Raw genomic sequence first — 16,976 nt, 5'->3', positions numbered from 1 at the left:
AAAAAATCAGTAAAATTGTAATAAATAGTAGATATGAACCCATAACTTTAAATGCTGAACCCATAGATCTAAAATCTTAGATCCGCCTCTATAATGACAACCACGTATTTGACTTGTAGACTATATCTTAAAGAATGAAGCATTAACAATAGCACGTTTTCACTTGTAAAGCTTCCATCAGTGTCTTGAGTCATAGTTGGGGTTGGTGATATAGAAAATGACTGGATCTTGAATGGTGAATCTAACTCATCTTCTTTTGCCCTATTTTTCCACCCGAAAGAAGGAAAATATGGAAGATTCACTAGTTCTATTTTGATATCCCAAGCACCAGACTGGAGAGATTAAAATGGGTGATTAACAGAAATGACCCTAGGGTTAATCTTTAAATATTGTCTATGTTTTCTAATGTATTTAGAAGATGACCCTTGGCCTTACACATCCTTATTGCTTGTCAGGGATTTCACTATCGGATTTGAAGATTTTATGCTATATTTACTGTACCAGTATTGTTAATTATTTATTAACTCTATCAGGTTAATATGACTTTGTGATTGTTCAATTATTCACCTAACTCAATCATATTGTCATGACTTTATGTTATGCATTCAACCTATTTGTTAGGAGTATTTTTTTTTTACAAATTCTACCCAGCTGGCATGATTTTGTGCTTGTCCAATTGTTCACGAAACTCTATCAGATTGGCATAAGTTTTTGTCATCTGCAAATGATATGTCTGTTAAATTATTCATCAAAGTCTATCCCATCACTTTTAGCCCGTGTCAGAAAATAGTTACATTTGATAGCCGAAAAAGTATATAAAATTTGTATAATTTTTGTATATAACATACAGAATGTACATATATATATATATATATATATATACAAAGAAATATACAAAAAAGTATATATTTTTTCTGCTATTATTTTAAGAGCGGTTATATAATGTCATTTCCCTTGTTGTAACTTTTTTGTGTTGTTCAACAAAGTGCTCTTCGAAATTGCAATTCTAATTTAGATCAAATCACCCCCGAATCTTCTCCAAATAAGCTCAAATTTAAAATAAAACCTCTAGATACCAACACAAATGATCCACAATCACCATTTTCGTAAATTAACATTAAATCAAGGCCCACTTTGTATTTTTCAACACTTTTTAAGGACGAATAATAGAGTTTTTAGAATTTTCAAATAAATCACTAAATCAATATTTGAACTAAAAATTTAAGCATAAAATATTAATATTCAAATAATTTTAATAATAATCAATCATTAATTTCAGTTTCCACTCTCAAGTAAGGATTCCAAGTTTCCAATATTGAGGAACTATGATATTTTTGACGAAGAAGAAGCCTATTTTGCAACAAAGTAAAAACTGCTATAGTAGTTAATGATCAGTTCCCAAGGAGGACCACCAATGTAATTTTTCAGATTAAAATGGGTGAATTACAACCAGACCCAATAGTTAAAGGGAGATATGCACGGAGATGAACAAAGTAGCTGATCTGCTGGCAAAAGAGGGTGTCAAGAAGGTTTTTTTTGATAAACTTTTTGCAACAACAGTTCCTCCGATGTTTGCTACTCTCGCTTTTTGGGCAGACATCACAAGAACTGTTTTCTCAATAGAGGTTTTGAATTGTAATAGTACTAGTTATGCTCATAGCGCAAGGGAACTAGTATACCCGGTAAACAATGCTACTGTTTTATACCCTAGCGGGTAGCGTTTATAATTAATGTTTGAAAGGCACCCTTTAAAAAAAAGGGGGAGGGGGGAGGGGGGGGGGGATGTGCCTCTAGACCGGACAATTTTATGAGCAGGGAAGGCCAAATCATTTAAAGAGTCGTAAATTCACACAATATTAACAAGAATAATTCAAAATATAGTACTTAACTAGAATAATTAGAAAGGTATTTCATCGTGATTTAGTATTTTTATTCAAATAAGTTTTACTAATTTGAATTAGTATATTTAACTTCCAAATACACACCTTACTGGAAGTAGGGGTGTACATGGACCGGATTGGTTCAGTTTTTATCAAAACCAAACCAAACCAACTATATCGATTTGGATTGATTCGGTTTTGTCAGATTTTTCGGGTTTTCGGATTACATGAATATTATTTCAATCTTACTTTGTTAAAATTATAGATAAAACTTTGATAAGTGAATATATGTTTAGTAAATATGGAAAAAAATTGACAAACATATGATCTATTAAAATATTCTAATGGAAATTTTTTTAGTAACACATGATAGTTATTTTCTTAGTCGTCTAACAATAATTTTTCGTTAATTTACGCTTTCAAGGTTAATACATGAGAGGATCCCAAATATTTCTACATTTTCTAAAGAAAATTCACTATAAAGTCTTAAAAATATAAATAAAATTTATATATTTATATGTCGGTTTGGTTCGGATTTTTTTACTCAATACCAAACCTAGTCGGGTTTTTTAATCAGTTTGGTTTGGTTTTCGGTTTGGTGCGGTTTTCTGGTTCAATTTGAACACCCCTAACTAGAAGTTACAATTTTTTATAACCGTGGTAGCCGGGCCAGCTTGTGCGCACCTCAACTAATTCCACGGAATACCTGTCATGGTTTGAACCTAAGACTCAAAATTCTCATTTATTTCATTAACCACTAGAACACATCCTTAGTCATGGTTCAATTTGAAAAGTTAAGTTTCTTTTAAATTTGCTCGGGAGTACCTTTTTGAAAGAAACCATTTTAGAGTGTCGAGAAAACTAGGTAACTTGGGTGACTTCCTAGAAATTCATTTTTGATACAACCTAAAGAGAACTACACCCCAAAAGCTAGCTATTGAGGTGGAAGAGATCATAACTATATAAACCCCACATCAGCACTTTGTAGTACCGATGTGGGGCTCAAGTTCCATTCCTTGCAATAGACCATAACAAACTACCGTGCTCCGCATCCGTCGTCCTCGACGACTATGCGCTAGACATTTCTAGCCCCGAGCGAACACTGCAATACCGACGTCAACATTCAAGGCACGGTGGGTAAAGAGAGTGGTGGATGACTCTGATACCATTGATTATATCAATAATGAACAATGTTCGAATCAGCTTGCGTAGACCTAATCATACCCACCAAAGGAGTTCCTATACATTTCTCCCTTGCTATCCTTTGGGCCTGGCCACTCAACCCACATCATTTTTGTTTGTGATTTCAAATTCTTTTGACTTGGCTTATACAAAAATTTCACGTACAAAATGCTTGATCCAATTTTTGTCCTGAATTCACGGTTCTTGGCTAATCATCCTTTCATCAATATTCTCATCTATAAACTCCTTCCTACCAACCCCTTTGCTATTGGTGTTATTAGCAATTTCACTTAACCAAGTTTGCGAAAATCTTTATTTTAGATCATAACTTATTAGTCCCTCTATTTCATATTAGATGAAGTATTTTCTTTTTTGGTCTGTTCCAAAAAAAATGATACATTTCTAAATTTGGAAATAATTCAACTTTAAACTCTTTTATTTTACCCATTTACCCTTAATGAGAAGCTTTTATAGTCACACAAATATCATGACACCACAAACTTTTTACCCCTTAAGCTTTAAGACCACAAGTTTCAAAAAAAATTCTTTTTTCTTAAATTCTATGTCGGATCAAACTACCTCGTCTAGTATGAAACGGATGGAGTAACTAATACCTATATAGAGGTTGGTAGCAGGTCCCAAAGCAGCAATCAATGGGACAACTACACTACCGACAAGTTAGAAGTCAACAACAGTTGAAAACTGGAATCTAAGGTGTGCGGATCTCTCATGATTCAGTAACACTAACAAATAACATGGCACGTCCGATATTAAACAGAATAAATTCGTCATACTGTTCTGCCCCTACAAGTCTACAAAACAACCCCTGCAAATCTTGAAAAGATCTCACCTTCACTTGTTCAATCATAGTGCAATCTTTCCTCATAAAGTGAAAGATCCAACAGCTCAACCATGAAAGAAAAAGCAAAAGAAAATCTTTTTTTCCATTAAGCTTTTAGTACTAATAATAGTTTCAATATTTCTAAAAAACTAGGACCAACACATGCTTAAGTATCATTCATTTTGACTCATAAACCCAAATAAACCAACAGAACATAGAGACACCAAAAGAAAATAATGAAAACATAAAAGACAAAATATAACACAACAAGATACTAATCAAGCATGCTTAGCTTGGAAATCCTTCATGAAAGCAACCAACTTTTCAACACCAGCCAAAGGCATAGCATTGTATATTGATGCCCTCATTCCTCCAACAGACCTATGCCCTTTCAGCTGCACCATCTTCTCAGCAGCTGCTGCCTTCACAAACTCAGCCTCCAATTCTGGTTTAGCCAATGTAAATGGCACATTCATCAATGACCTCACTGATTTCTCAACCGGGCACCTAAAAAACCCATTGCTTGAATCAATAGCATTGTATAAAATCTCAGCCTTTTTCTTGTTCTTCTTCTCAACTTCCACCAATCCACCTTGAGCTAACAGATCTTCAAATACAAGCCCACACATGTAAATCCCATAACAAGGGGGTGTATTATACAATGAATTGTTCTCAGCATGGATCTTGTAATCCAACATCACAGGGGTACTTTCCTGTGCATTTCCAATCAAATCTTTCCTTATTATAACAATTGTAACTCCAGATGGACCAACATTTTTCTGGGCACCAGCGTAAATAACACCAAATTTGCTAACATCAACTGGCTTTGAGCAGAAATTGGATGACATGTCAGCAACAAGAATGGTATTTTCATTAATGGGTTTAGGATAATCCTTGAATTCAACTCCGTGAATAGTTTCATTGGCGCATATATGCAAATACTTGGCACCTGGGGTTTGTAGTAGAGAATCGAAAGCCGGGATCTTGGTGTATTTTTCAGATTTACCACTCCAAATGACGTTAGGCTTGCAGTATTTAACTGCCTCCTTGTATGCCTTGTCACCCCACGAACCGGTGACGACGTAATCGACGGCGTCGTCCGGTGAGCAGAGGTTGAGGGGAAGGGCGGCGAATTGGGTGGTGGCGCCGCCTTGGAGGAAGAGAACGGCGTAGTTTTCGGGGATATTAAGGAGGGTTTTGAGATCTGATTCGGCTTTTTGGATAATGGAGAGGAATTCTTTACCACGGTGGCTCATTTCCATGACAGACATGCCACAGCCGCGCCAGTTGACGAGGTCGGCTTGGGCTTTTTGGAGGACGTTTTCTGGTAAAGTGGCGGGGCCCGCAGCGAAGTTGAAGACCCGATCTGAGGAGGTGGAGGATGAGGCTGTTTGGAGGGGGGTAGTTGTGGTGGCGGCGGCTGAGCAGGTGATGGAAATAGATTTATAGGTAGAGGTGAGGGTGGTGGTAGGGTGGACATGGGTGGTGGGGAAGGTGGCGAGATGGGTGGTGGATTTGAGGGTTGGGTGGTTCTGGTGGGTGGTGGGGTTGTTGAGGAGGAAAGATCGGGAGGTGGCAGCTGACATAGCCATGGGTATTAGATTGTTGTTTGCTTTTTTCTTTTCCCTTGGGCTCTGGTGTTTGAGAGGGTTGGGCGATGCAGAGGAAAAAGGAGAAAGTTGGTGTTATTTATATTAGGGAACGTGAGAAAAAATTTCTTCACATAAAGTAGATTCGGGATAAGTTCTAATTTTTTTATTTTGAAAAAAAATTCTTTTTTTTTTTTGGCCAACTATTGTAAAAAATTTCATTACATTGGGGTCAGAAAAACGGAAGAGGGAAATGGAAAAGTGAAAATCTAACCACGCATATTTTGTGGAATACTCTCCGCTCATTTGAAATTTTAAATGAGTATATTTTATGTACTTATCTAGTTTATATAACCCTACTTTTTTGTAATATTCTCATTAATCTAATATAAATCTAGTCGCATCTATTACTTTATTTGAAGGTTTCAAGTTTAGCTCATGCATGTGTAATTCGTCCAACCCATCTAAAGTTGAATTTATTAAGAGCCCGTTTGGATATAAAAAAAATTCACTTTTTTTTTTTAATTTTTTTTACTTTTTTTAGAATGGTCATAAAATTTTCAATTTTCACTTGAAGATGAATTTTATAATTTTTCAAAAATTTTAAAAACTTCAAAAAATTATTTTCCAAAATTTTCATTCAGATCACTTATAAAACTTCAAAAACAACCCAAAATTATATATATACATATATATATATATATATATATATATATATATTTTAAATGCCACTTTGAAAATGCTCCTGACAGTAATATAACATTAATTATAGTTACATTACACAAGAAGCAACACGAAAATGTATTACAAGCCCAAAACACAGACCAAGTATCTATGTGATTTACCACACATCTATTTAATTAGAAATCACCTTTTTCTCCGAAGCTAGGTGCCACACGACAGATGCCTAAGAGAAAAATTTGTAATCCTTGGCTTGTATGATGATGGTTCTTAAGCCACCAATTGGTGCTAAAACAGTCAACATTACTCCCACTATTATGCAAATCCAGTTAGTAGTCCAAGAGAGACCCTATCTCTTTGTTTTGTAGATTGAAAGCCACATGATGCAAGGGAGAAAATAGGTTGTTGGGGCAAAAGCAAATCCTCCCCCAAAGAAAGGGAAGATGATTCCAACAAACTTTGTGAAAGCAACATAAAGGTTTCTGGTCATGAATCGCAAGTACCAAGTTGGCTTGAACTTAAGTTTCTTTACAAGGTAAGTCTCAAGCATGTCAAACACCGGAATTGCATACAACTGATAGCTCCCAATAATGTGGATAACAACAAAGGCATTAGCCAAGACAATGAGTCAAGTAGGTTTCTCCAAAGAGATAAGAATGTTGTCTGATACTGAATTCCCAAAGATCCAATAGCCAATAATAGCAACAGGGAAGTAACAAAGAGCCACAATAATGTAAGCAACAAGAACTCCTTTCCACATTGGTCCTTTAGAAGGTTTCTCAGCTGTTGAAGGGATTGTAGCTTGAATTTCTAACACAACATTATGACCTGCATATGCAAATGCCACTTCTCCCAATCCACTGAAAAAGTTGAAAATACCTTCCCCTGTGTTTTCAGCCCTGTATTCATATTCCACATCTGGTTGCACACCCTTATCAATTGAAGCCCCCCAAGCAATTGTACAGTAACTTAAGGACATGATAGCTGCTACCAAAGACACACCAGATATGGCATTGAAGTTAGGAAGATGAGAAAGCACAAAATGGACAGAAGCAAATATCATGATGTAATAAGTCAGTTTGATATCTTTGCAATTATCTTTGCAGACTAAATCATGGATTTTCTGGAATGATTTTCCTCCAGTCACCATATAAACAATGTCAAGGCCAACTTCAACAACCAATTGCTGAGGCACCACGATCCATAAGCCGAGCTTGTTACCAAAAACATGTTGCCCCAATTCATGATATCTATCGAAACGTTTCCCTGGAACCATTTCGTGTATCTCAACCATTTGCCATAGTGTGTATAATGTTATAACCCATGATACCACCATCACTGTTACACCAGGTCCCCATCCGAGCTCTGACATGGCATAAGGAAGACCGAGGATACCAGCTCCAACCATAGCAGTAACATTGTGGAATGCAGAATACCACAATTTTGCATTCCTAGAAGAAGTAATGGGAAGCCATTCGTCTATCGCCTTTTGTTCTTCAGTTCTTCCGTCAGCCGCATTGTTGTCTGGAGAGGCTACCATATTGTTGTGTTACAACTTACAAGGGCTTGAAAAATGAATAAGATTTACAGTTATTTGATGGAAGGTATGAAGAATGAAGCCAGATGTGAACCAGTTGTGATTATGAATTCCCAAATTGTAACCATGACACAGGTTTTCAAACACGACTTTAATTATATTCATGTACAAACACAACTTTAATTTTCAAACACCATTTTACTTGAAAAAAGATTCACTTTTTTTTGGAATTTTACAATTCTTATGTCCAAACGCCCACTAAGTTGAGTACAACTTAGTTTTTTTTCATCTGGGCGCAACCAAGTAAAATCATTTAAAAGTTTGATAAATTTGGATGTAGCTTCAATTACAACAACAACAACAACAATCTAGTGTAATCTCAGAAGTGGGGTTTGGGAAGGGTAGTGTGTACGCAGACCTTACCCCTACCCTATGGTATAGAGAGGTTGTTTCTGATAGACCCTCAGCACAAAAAGATGAAAAAAGAAAATAGAACAGTGACATTAATAGAAGCCATAAAGATATGATCATAAAAATAAATGAAAAAAAGTGATAAAAAGGGCAAGATACAAGGAAACTGGAGTGGAAAAATAATAAGAACACAACATGTAATACTAGCATACGAAAACAAAACACTAACAAACTAGCCTAATACCCCGTACGGAGTAGGTAAATACTAAGCTACCTTCTAACCTACAACTCTAATATTCATTCCACACCTTTCTATCAAAGGTCATGTCCTCAGTAAGCTGGAGACGCTCCATGTCCTGCCTGATCACCTCTCTCCAATACTTCTTAGGCCGTCCTCTATCTCTCCTCAAACCCGCCAAGGTCAACCGCTTGCACCTCCTCATCGGGGCATCTAGGCGTGTTCTCTGCACGTGCCCGAACCATCTGAGCCTCGTTTCTCGCATTTTGTCTTCTAGAGGAGCCACGCCCACCTTCGCCCGTATATCTTTATTCCTAATCTTATCCAACCTAGTGTGCCCACAACCCGTCTCAACATCCTCATTTCTGCTACTTTCATCTTCTGAACATGAAATTTTTTAACCGGCCAACACTCTACCCCATATAACATGGCCAGTCTAACCATCGCTCTATAGAACTTACCTTTAAGTTCCGGTGGCACCTTCTTGTTACACAGGACGCTAGATACCAACCTTCATTTCATCACTCTGCCCCTATATGGTGTGTGACATTCTCGTCGATCTCCCCATTTCCTTAGATAACCGACCCAAGATATTTGAAACTTCCTCTCTCGGAGATGACTCGTGAATCCAGCCTAACATCCATGTCCGCTTCCCATTCGCATTGCTGAACTTGCACTCCAAATATTCTGTCTTTGTCCTACTCAACTTGAAACCTTTAGACTTCAAGGGTCTGTCTCCAAATCTCTAATTTCTCGTCAGCACCTCATCGGGTCTCATCAATCAAAACTATATCATCAGCAAATAACATACACCACGGCACATTCTCTTGAATATGGTGGTTCAGTGTGTCCATTGCCAGTGCAAATAAGAATGGTTTGAGCGCGGATCCTTGGTGTAGCCCCATAACCACCGAAAAATGCTCTAAGTCTCCTCCCATTATCCTAACTTAAGTCTTAGATCCATCATACATGTCCTTAATCACCCTAATGTATGCTACCGGAACGCCTTTTTACCTCCAAGCACCTTTAAAAAAAAGCTCCTTAAGGACCTTGTCATATCAATAGATACCACGTGTAAATTTTTTTTCCTATTCCTGTATTGTTCCACCAACATCCTAATAAGATGGAAAAGTTGGATCAATTTGGATGTAGCTTCAATTGATTTTAAAAAAAAAAACTTTGTCGAAGAATGAAAAAGAATTCGATGAATTCAGTTTGGTTTGCTAATTAAACAGATATATTTAAAAAAAAAACAAATGAAAAAATAGTTTTTGAGTTCAACATGTTGAGTTACAACTAATTTTTTAGCCTAAGCTAACTCAATTCGTTTTGATTTGAGGAACCTTTAGTCGAATTAAATAATGATTCATTATTTAGTCACTCCATTTTAATTGAATTTGTATACTGTCTGTGATTTAGACACAGGATGTATTTGGTCACAGGGCCCCAAAGGTTGGTGAAGGATTTAAAAAAAAGTGTAAGGACTCAAGTTCGATGTCGTATTAGTGAGGTTGGTGACTAATAACTTGTTTGGCCAAGCGGTAAAAATTAACTTATTTTGAGAAGTGTTTTTTCTCAAAAGTATTTTTGATGAGAATCAGTTTGTGTTTAATTAATTAATTTAAAAAATACTTCTGAGCAGCAATTAGTGTTTGGCTAAGCTTTTAAAAACTACTTGTAAGTGTATTTTTCTCAAAAGTGATTTTTGAGAAAAACTATTTTTTTCTGCTTTTCAAAAATTGTTTTTGCATCTCCTCAAAAATACTTTTTTTTTCTTCCAAAAGCTTGGCCAAAGACTTCAACTTTGAAGAAGAAAAACTTTTTTTAAAATAAAAGAAAAGAAGATGATTCTAGGTTTGGGGAAGCTTGACCAAAGAGGGTATAATACGTCAAAGAGTAGCAGCAATTTGGGCAATTGGCATATGCTTTTGCGCCACTCCTCTAGTGTTTTATTGGCGATTGGTCTCCTTTTCTTTTTATCTTTCAACCAAAATACTTGTCCTCTCCAATAATAATTTATTTTATCTCATTTGACGACCCAAATCCCTTGTGTCGTTTCCTTTCTGTTAGTCTGTGGAATGGGAAAAAAAAGAAGAAGAAAGGAAATGGTCAATTACGATGAAAAGCTTGTAGTAAAATTATGTTCCATTTCATAATCTCAACCATTCTTTTATGAGTCTATTAAAAAATGTTTTCAGAATAAGTTTTCGAAATGCCAAAAGTTACGGTATTTTTTGATTGGTGACACTTATTGAGTTCCAAATTTTGATTGATTAATATTTTGATAAATTTCACATAAAGAAAAGAAGAATCTTAACGGCACCATATTTTGTACCATGTGAATAAAATAGGGAATGAAATTCATTCAATTTCGTCAGTCCCCTACTAATAATTTATGCAAATCAAATGGTACCTTCAATTGGAGGTTCCGACTTTCTCGTAGTTTTGTAAGGACGTTAGGGAAAAACGGACTTTCTCGTCAGGACAGACGGATTCAGAATTTAAAGTTTATCGTAATTTTAAATTAATATACAATAATAATTGGATTCACAATTAAATATTTATAAATTTTTAATAGATTTCTTAGTAAAAATACAATATTTATACAAAAATTGTTGTATACAAAAGTTACTGGGTTACGAAAACCCAATAATAACACCCTAGATTCGCTTACCTTCCTATGCCACATATGAAATCTTATTACCCTCAATGTTTAAGGTTAGAGATAATTACATTTAGTATACTAAATTACCATTTATATATCATAATTTAAAACAGGGATATAATTAATGGGGCATTTATATGAGGCATAATTATAAGACCGTATATTCCCACGTTTCTCTTTCCTTTCAGCTCAACCCCCCCTCCCCATGTTTTACCTTTACCCTTCACTCCCCCACGTTTAGCGTCTGTTTTCTTCTTTACAGAACAAAAGCTACCCACATTCTTCATTATTCTCCATTTAAATTCACCAAATATTGAAGTTATCATTCTAAAAATTTCGTTCAAATCTTTAGTCAAGTTGAAGTTAAACCATGAAGAACATCAAATCTCCCAAAAAATACCTAAAAAATCTACAGTATGTGATATCCCCTCTTTCGATTTGGGTGTTTTAACACCAAAATCACCACAAAAATAAGTAAAATCTACACATGCAATAGAACCTACTACTCACAGTTCATCTCCTAGACAAATCCGCGCTGAGATGAGAACAAAGCAAATGCACGATGTAGATGTTGGAGTAAGTGCTACAACTGGCGGCAAACAACTCAAAAGAAAGGGGAAAGAGGTATGTGTAGATGACGACTTTGTTGAAGATGTCCCTAAAATTCCAACAGTTAAAAAACCCAAGTGGTCTCCTACTTCCTCAAAACAAAAAACGAAGAAACAGTCCAAAAAACTCCCAAAATTGGTTCAGAAAAAAAATTTGGTGAAGGTAAATATTTATTATTTTCGTTTTCAGTTTTTTAGTTTTGTTTTGGATGTAAAAATCTCTGTTTTAAGTGTTTTGGTAAATTGTAGATTAGTTGTCTTAATTTTGTAGATTATTTGTAGTTGTGATTTTCTACAGTTTATAATTGTAGTTATTTTGTAGTCGTTTTGTAGTTATATTGTCGTTAGCTTTTAAATTTTGAAACAGAGTTGTAGTTACTTTTTTCTTCCTGCATTTTTGTAGATAATGTTTATATATGTAGATGTCTTGTGGTGTTTTGTAGTTATATGTGTGGATAGGCTGTATTTTTGTAAGCAGATTTATATGTGTAAGCACGTGATTTTTGCTCCACGAACAATCACTCCAAAAGAAATCAAAAAATAATAATAAATGGCATCGCGGTACAATTTTTACGTGAGATGCGCTGGTAGTCATTTGTGTTTCTGTCCATTTTTCATTGAATTTTATCGAACAAAATACAAAATATGTATGCCATGTATTTGAGCCATAATTCGGTCATTAAAAGAAAATTCCCAAAAATATGCATATTTTATTCTAGGCTGTGATTTAACCATTTAAAATTTTTTAATATGTGTGTGATAATTGTGTTAAGTGTTGATTAATGGGTGTTTTAAATTCATTTTAATTTAGTTGTATTTTAAAATTAGAAAACAAAAGAAAAGAGTGCAAATTATTTAGAAAATCGGATTGGGCCTATTTGTTTCAAAAATTTTGAGGCCCAGAAGCAGCCCAAGACCTATCCTCAGGCCACCAAAACGACGTAGTTCAACCCCAAAACTACGTTGTTTCAGGGACGGTTCATCTCAGCCGTTCCAACCAGTCCAATCCAACGGCCAGGATCATACCCCAGATCCATGTAACATGACCCGGTCCATCCCCCTTACCCGGTCAACCCAACCCCTCACTTAAACCAAAACGACCTCGTTCCCATACCAAACGACCCTCGTCCTGTCACTCACCAGTAGATCCAAGCCGTTGAGATCACTTGATCTAACGGCCCTGATCTATCTTCCCCTTCCGTATATAAACCCTCCATCACACCCCACGCCCCCCTATCCAAACACCCCCCTGGTTCCATCGTCCCCAAGAGCCCAACCCTAAAATCCTAAACCCTAGCCACCACCCTTCACCTTCACTGTAAAGTCGGCGGCAAGGATGCCGGTGACTGCCAAAACAACACCTCCGATACATCCAACCACCCTGAACACGAATCCACCAACCATGTACCTCGAATCACACTCCTTCGTCTCGAATCTTGATTTGAAGATTCGAGACCAAACCCCGATCTACACCAAGCCAACCCAAATTCACACTGGACAACCCCCTGTCCTCCCTCGTGACCAAACCAAGCTTGGTTTGGTCCGAATCTACCCACAAATCCTAAAATCCCAAATCTGAAGATTCAAACTATGGAACACAAGAACCTGGGGAATCCGGTCAGTTTCATGGGGATTTTGGGACCTGATAGGCTTTAATCAAGGTGTTCTCGGTCGAGAACACCCCGATTAAAGTTTGTTCGGCCTCAAATGGTCAAAACTGGTTCAGGTCTGGTCCGTTCTTGGTTAAGCTTCCACAGTAAGTTTTCCCTTTTCTTTTATGTTTTATTTGAGTACTGATTTAGTTTGTTAGCATGTTCTGTTGTGATTATTTGGTATTTCTGGTATTTTCATTCCAATTTATTCCTTCTTTGTAAGGCCTTTTATTTGGTCGATTATTTTTTGTGCATATTGGAATATACTCTGTGATATACATGTTCGATTAGATTAGTCGTCGCATAAATAATTCATATGGCCTCCCAGTATTGTGCAATGTTGTCTGAAGTTATTCAGGACCCCGTACGTATTGTTTATTTAATCGATTGATTATGCCTTGTTATAATTAGTGTGGTCGACTTGATAAACGTCGTCGATTAGTTTCCTATAACTGAAGGTTCAAATATTCTAATTCGTACAACTTCACATGAGTGAACGAACCTGTTGTTGTTAATTGATTGCTTGACATTGTTTGAAAATAGTTTGTAACTGCATTATAAACAACTAAAAGACTCAAGCTAGGGCAGTTTTGAATTTGAACTTTCAGAAGTTCAAAATGCCCTGATGCTGCAATGGTTTAGGACAGTAATAATCAGGGTTTAACAAGGGTAATTTGGGTGTTAAAAAGAACAGAAATAATTAGTTTAAGTGAGCTGACAAATAGGGTACTGAATTAGGATTAAACTAAAGACAATGGGGAACAAAACATCAAGGCATGGGTTCAAAATGAATACTTTAATACACCCATGACTCTTGATTAGAGTATTAAAACAGGCATGGGGAAATGAAGGGGATGGGCAGACCTGGGGGCTGTGAAGTTCTAGGCAGCCCTTAGGGGTTCTCGTTCAGTTATAAATAGAGTTGTTTCTAGTTAAGAAAGGGGCTAGACACTTTTATTCTTCAGAGAGGGAAAAACAGAAAGAAATTTCAGAATACTGTGAATGAGTACTGTCTGAAAACTGCATAAGAGTTCAAATTGGTCAAGCTATCTTTGCTAATTGTTGTTGGTTATTTGCCGAGCTGTTTGTGATTGTTGAACTGCTGGTGCTGTTACATAGAATACCCTGGTTTTCTGTTGGTTCACCATTCTGTTTCTGGGATTGCTTGTTTATTGCTCGACCACTTGTGAGCTTCATCATTGTGGCTGGTTGTTTGTTGCTGTGTTGATGCTGTTTATCTGTTGTTGCTGTGTTTGTTGCATACTACTCAACTGGTCATTATCCTTCTTCTTTTGCTTTGCTATACCAGGTACACGATTAATACTGTCCATGTAACTTGAAAGTTGAGCATGAATACAAAAAGAGAAGAGTTGAAGATTGTTCATTTTTAGAAGTAGCTTGTATACTGAATATCACGGAATGTATAGTAGTTTTACATTTCTGTTTGGATACTTGAGTTAGCTCTCATATATAGCAAATGCCAATGGTAGGGTAACTTGATATTTTATTATGTGTGTAGGTTGACAGATAAAAGGTTTGACAGTATAATAGGCTACAGCTCAGAAATGAGCTATGTCTGTGATTAGCATGTCCATTAATGCATAAAACTATCCATCATTAGTTAAACCTCCTTCCCTTTTGATAAACTGCCTTATTATAATTGATAAACCACATCTTAAGAACAAAGAACACAAGTTTACGGTCTCAACCTCATGAAGGTCGAGCCCAAGTTGAAATGGACCAAGCAGGACCTCGTCAGAAAGTCAGTGGCCCAGGCTTGGCCAACCTCGCACAAGCTGGGTTTGGGCCCATGAGATTCGATCGCGTGTCCGTAGGCGTGGCCCTGTTTCTGAATTTTGTAAAAGTATTCGGAATCCTGCTGTAAATAACCGACAAGCATGTAATTAACTAGGGCTATTTCTGCTTTCGATTAGTAGAGACAAACGCGACAAGAAACGTAGCTGCTATAGGATATCCTTTTAAAATAAAGACGAGATGAGCCTCGACAAATAAAAAACTCACCAGCTGTGGGGCCCTCGTTAAATGTATATATCGAAGCATTCAGTTTCCAGGACGGGTCGTTTAGCAAATCTCACGGCCCTCTCAGAATAATAACGCGATAGTCTCTTTAAGCGCGTATTTAATAATGTTATCTCCTTAAACTCGGGTGCACATTTATGTGATCCAAATCCAAATCTCAACGGAATCGAAATGTGTCTCTAATCACGGGTACATTGATTGTGGCGTGGTCTGAGATGCATTTCCATGACGTTGCAAAATTCTTTTGTTTTTTATAAGGAATGAGACGAGCCTCGACAAACAAAAAATGTACAAAGTGCGGGGTCCTCTAAATGTATATATATTAAAATACTTAGAATTCGGGATAGGTCGTTTAGCGAATTTCATGGCCTTCCCCAAAATAACAATACGCTAGTTGCTTTAAGCGCGCCTTTAATAATTTATTTTCCTTAGCTCGGGTGCACATTTATGTGACCCAAATCCAAATCTCAACCGAGTCGAGATATGTCAACAACCACGTGTACATTGATATAACGTGGTTCGAGATATGTTTTCACGACGTTGCAATTCCTCGTAAAAATAATGATAATAATTATGAAAGCGGTAAAAAGTTAAAATTTGCACATAAGTTCATACTTGCATAAAATCAGATAATCAAGCCGAATATGACAGTTGAGCGACCGTGCTAGAACCACGGAACTCGGGAATGCCTAACACCTTCTCCCGGGTTAACAAAATTCCTTATCCGGATTTCTGGTACGCAGACTGTAATATGGAGTCATTCTTTTCCTCGATTCGGGATTAAAATTGGTGACTTGGGACACCCTAAATCTCCCAAGTGGCGACTCTGAAATAAACAAATAAATCCTCTTTCGATTGTCCTTTAATTGGAAAAAACTCCCTTGTACCCTCGCGGGTACGGAAAAAAGAGGTGTGACAGCTCTGGCGACTCTGCTGGGGATAACCCAGAACCACTGGTTCAGGGTTAGAAATTCGAGCTTAGATAAATTGTTATATTTGGTTTTATCTGATTTTGTTATATGTTTGGGCTCAATGTGCTAAATGATGCTTTTACCGCTTTGATATTATTTGAACTATATATAAACTGTGCTGAAACCCTTCTCTTCTTACCTCCGGGAAGAAGCTCGCTGGTCAAGGCTCCCTATTCTATTAGTGTCAATACCCGAAATATGAAAGAGGACGGATAAGTTACGAAGCCGGACGGCCTTTTGGTTCCCGGTAAGTTGCCCCCTCCTCGACTCGAGTTGTCCGCTCGGGTACACAGTCTAGAACATATACCCAGGTTATAAACCTAGTATAACGAAACCTCATGCCGGATCCCTAGTAGGAACGCTTATCTGCATCATGTTGCATTCGACATAGGGGACTCAACACAGGGGTTGGGTCTGTCTAGGGCAGGCAGCCTGAAATGAAAAGACCATCCTGCTGCATCCCGTTTGTTTTGCGCATCTATTCGCTTCGGATCTGCATGCTGACCGGTTTCCGAAAAATTTTCAAAAAAAAAAAAAAGAATAGTAGGGTAGGGAAATAATTACTTATTTTTGGAGAAATAAAACCAATGTCCAAGTAATGTCAAAACCTCATCGGAATTTTTCTTTAAAAAAAATGAATGAAAAATGAAAAAAAAATGCATAAATATTTCCTTAGTCTCT

At 36.8% G+C, this 16,976-nt stretch overlaps 1 protein-coding gene and 1 pseudogene across 1 annotated transcript; both read right to left on the bottom strand.

Annotated features, from left to right (window-relative positions):
* Positions 1-3,988: 3,988 nt before the first annotated feature.
* Positions 3,989-5,583, bottom strand: LOC104239752 (phosphoserine aminotransferase 2, chloroplastic-like). Its single transcript, XM_009794477.2, has one exon. The coding sequence runs from the start codon at positions 5,493-5,495 to the stop codon at positions 4,182-4,184; it is 1,314 nt and encodes a 437-aa protein (XP_009792779.1). The 5' UTR covers positions 5,496-5,583; the 3' UTR covers positions 3,989-4,181.
* An 816-nt stretch (positions 5,584-6,399) lies between these two features.
* On the bottom strand, positions 6,400-7,722 carry LOC104239761 (lysine histidine transporter 1-like; annotated as a pseudogene).
* Between the last annotated feature and the right edge of the window lie 9,254 nt (positions 7,723-16,976).

The sequence above is a fragment of the Nicotiana sylvestris genome, chromosome 2, assembly GCF_000393655.2.
Source record: "Nicotiana sylvestris chromosome 2, ASM39365v2, whole genome shotgun sequence".
Lineage (NCBI taxonomy): Eukaryota > Viridiplantae > Streptophyta > Magnoliopsida > Solanales > Solanaceae > Nicotiana > Nicotiana sylvestris.
This window is presented reverse-complemented; position numbering and strand designations above follow the sequence as displayed.

What these genes read in the sequence shown, in the direction of transcription:
- LOC104239752 (XM_009794477.2), bottom strand. Translation starts at nt 5,495, where the DNA reads ATGGCTATGTCAGCTGCCACCTCCCGATCTTTCCTCCTCAACAACCCC.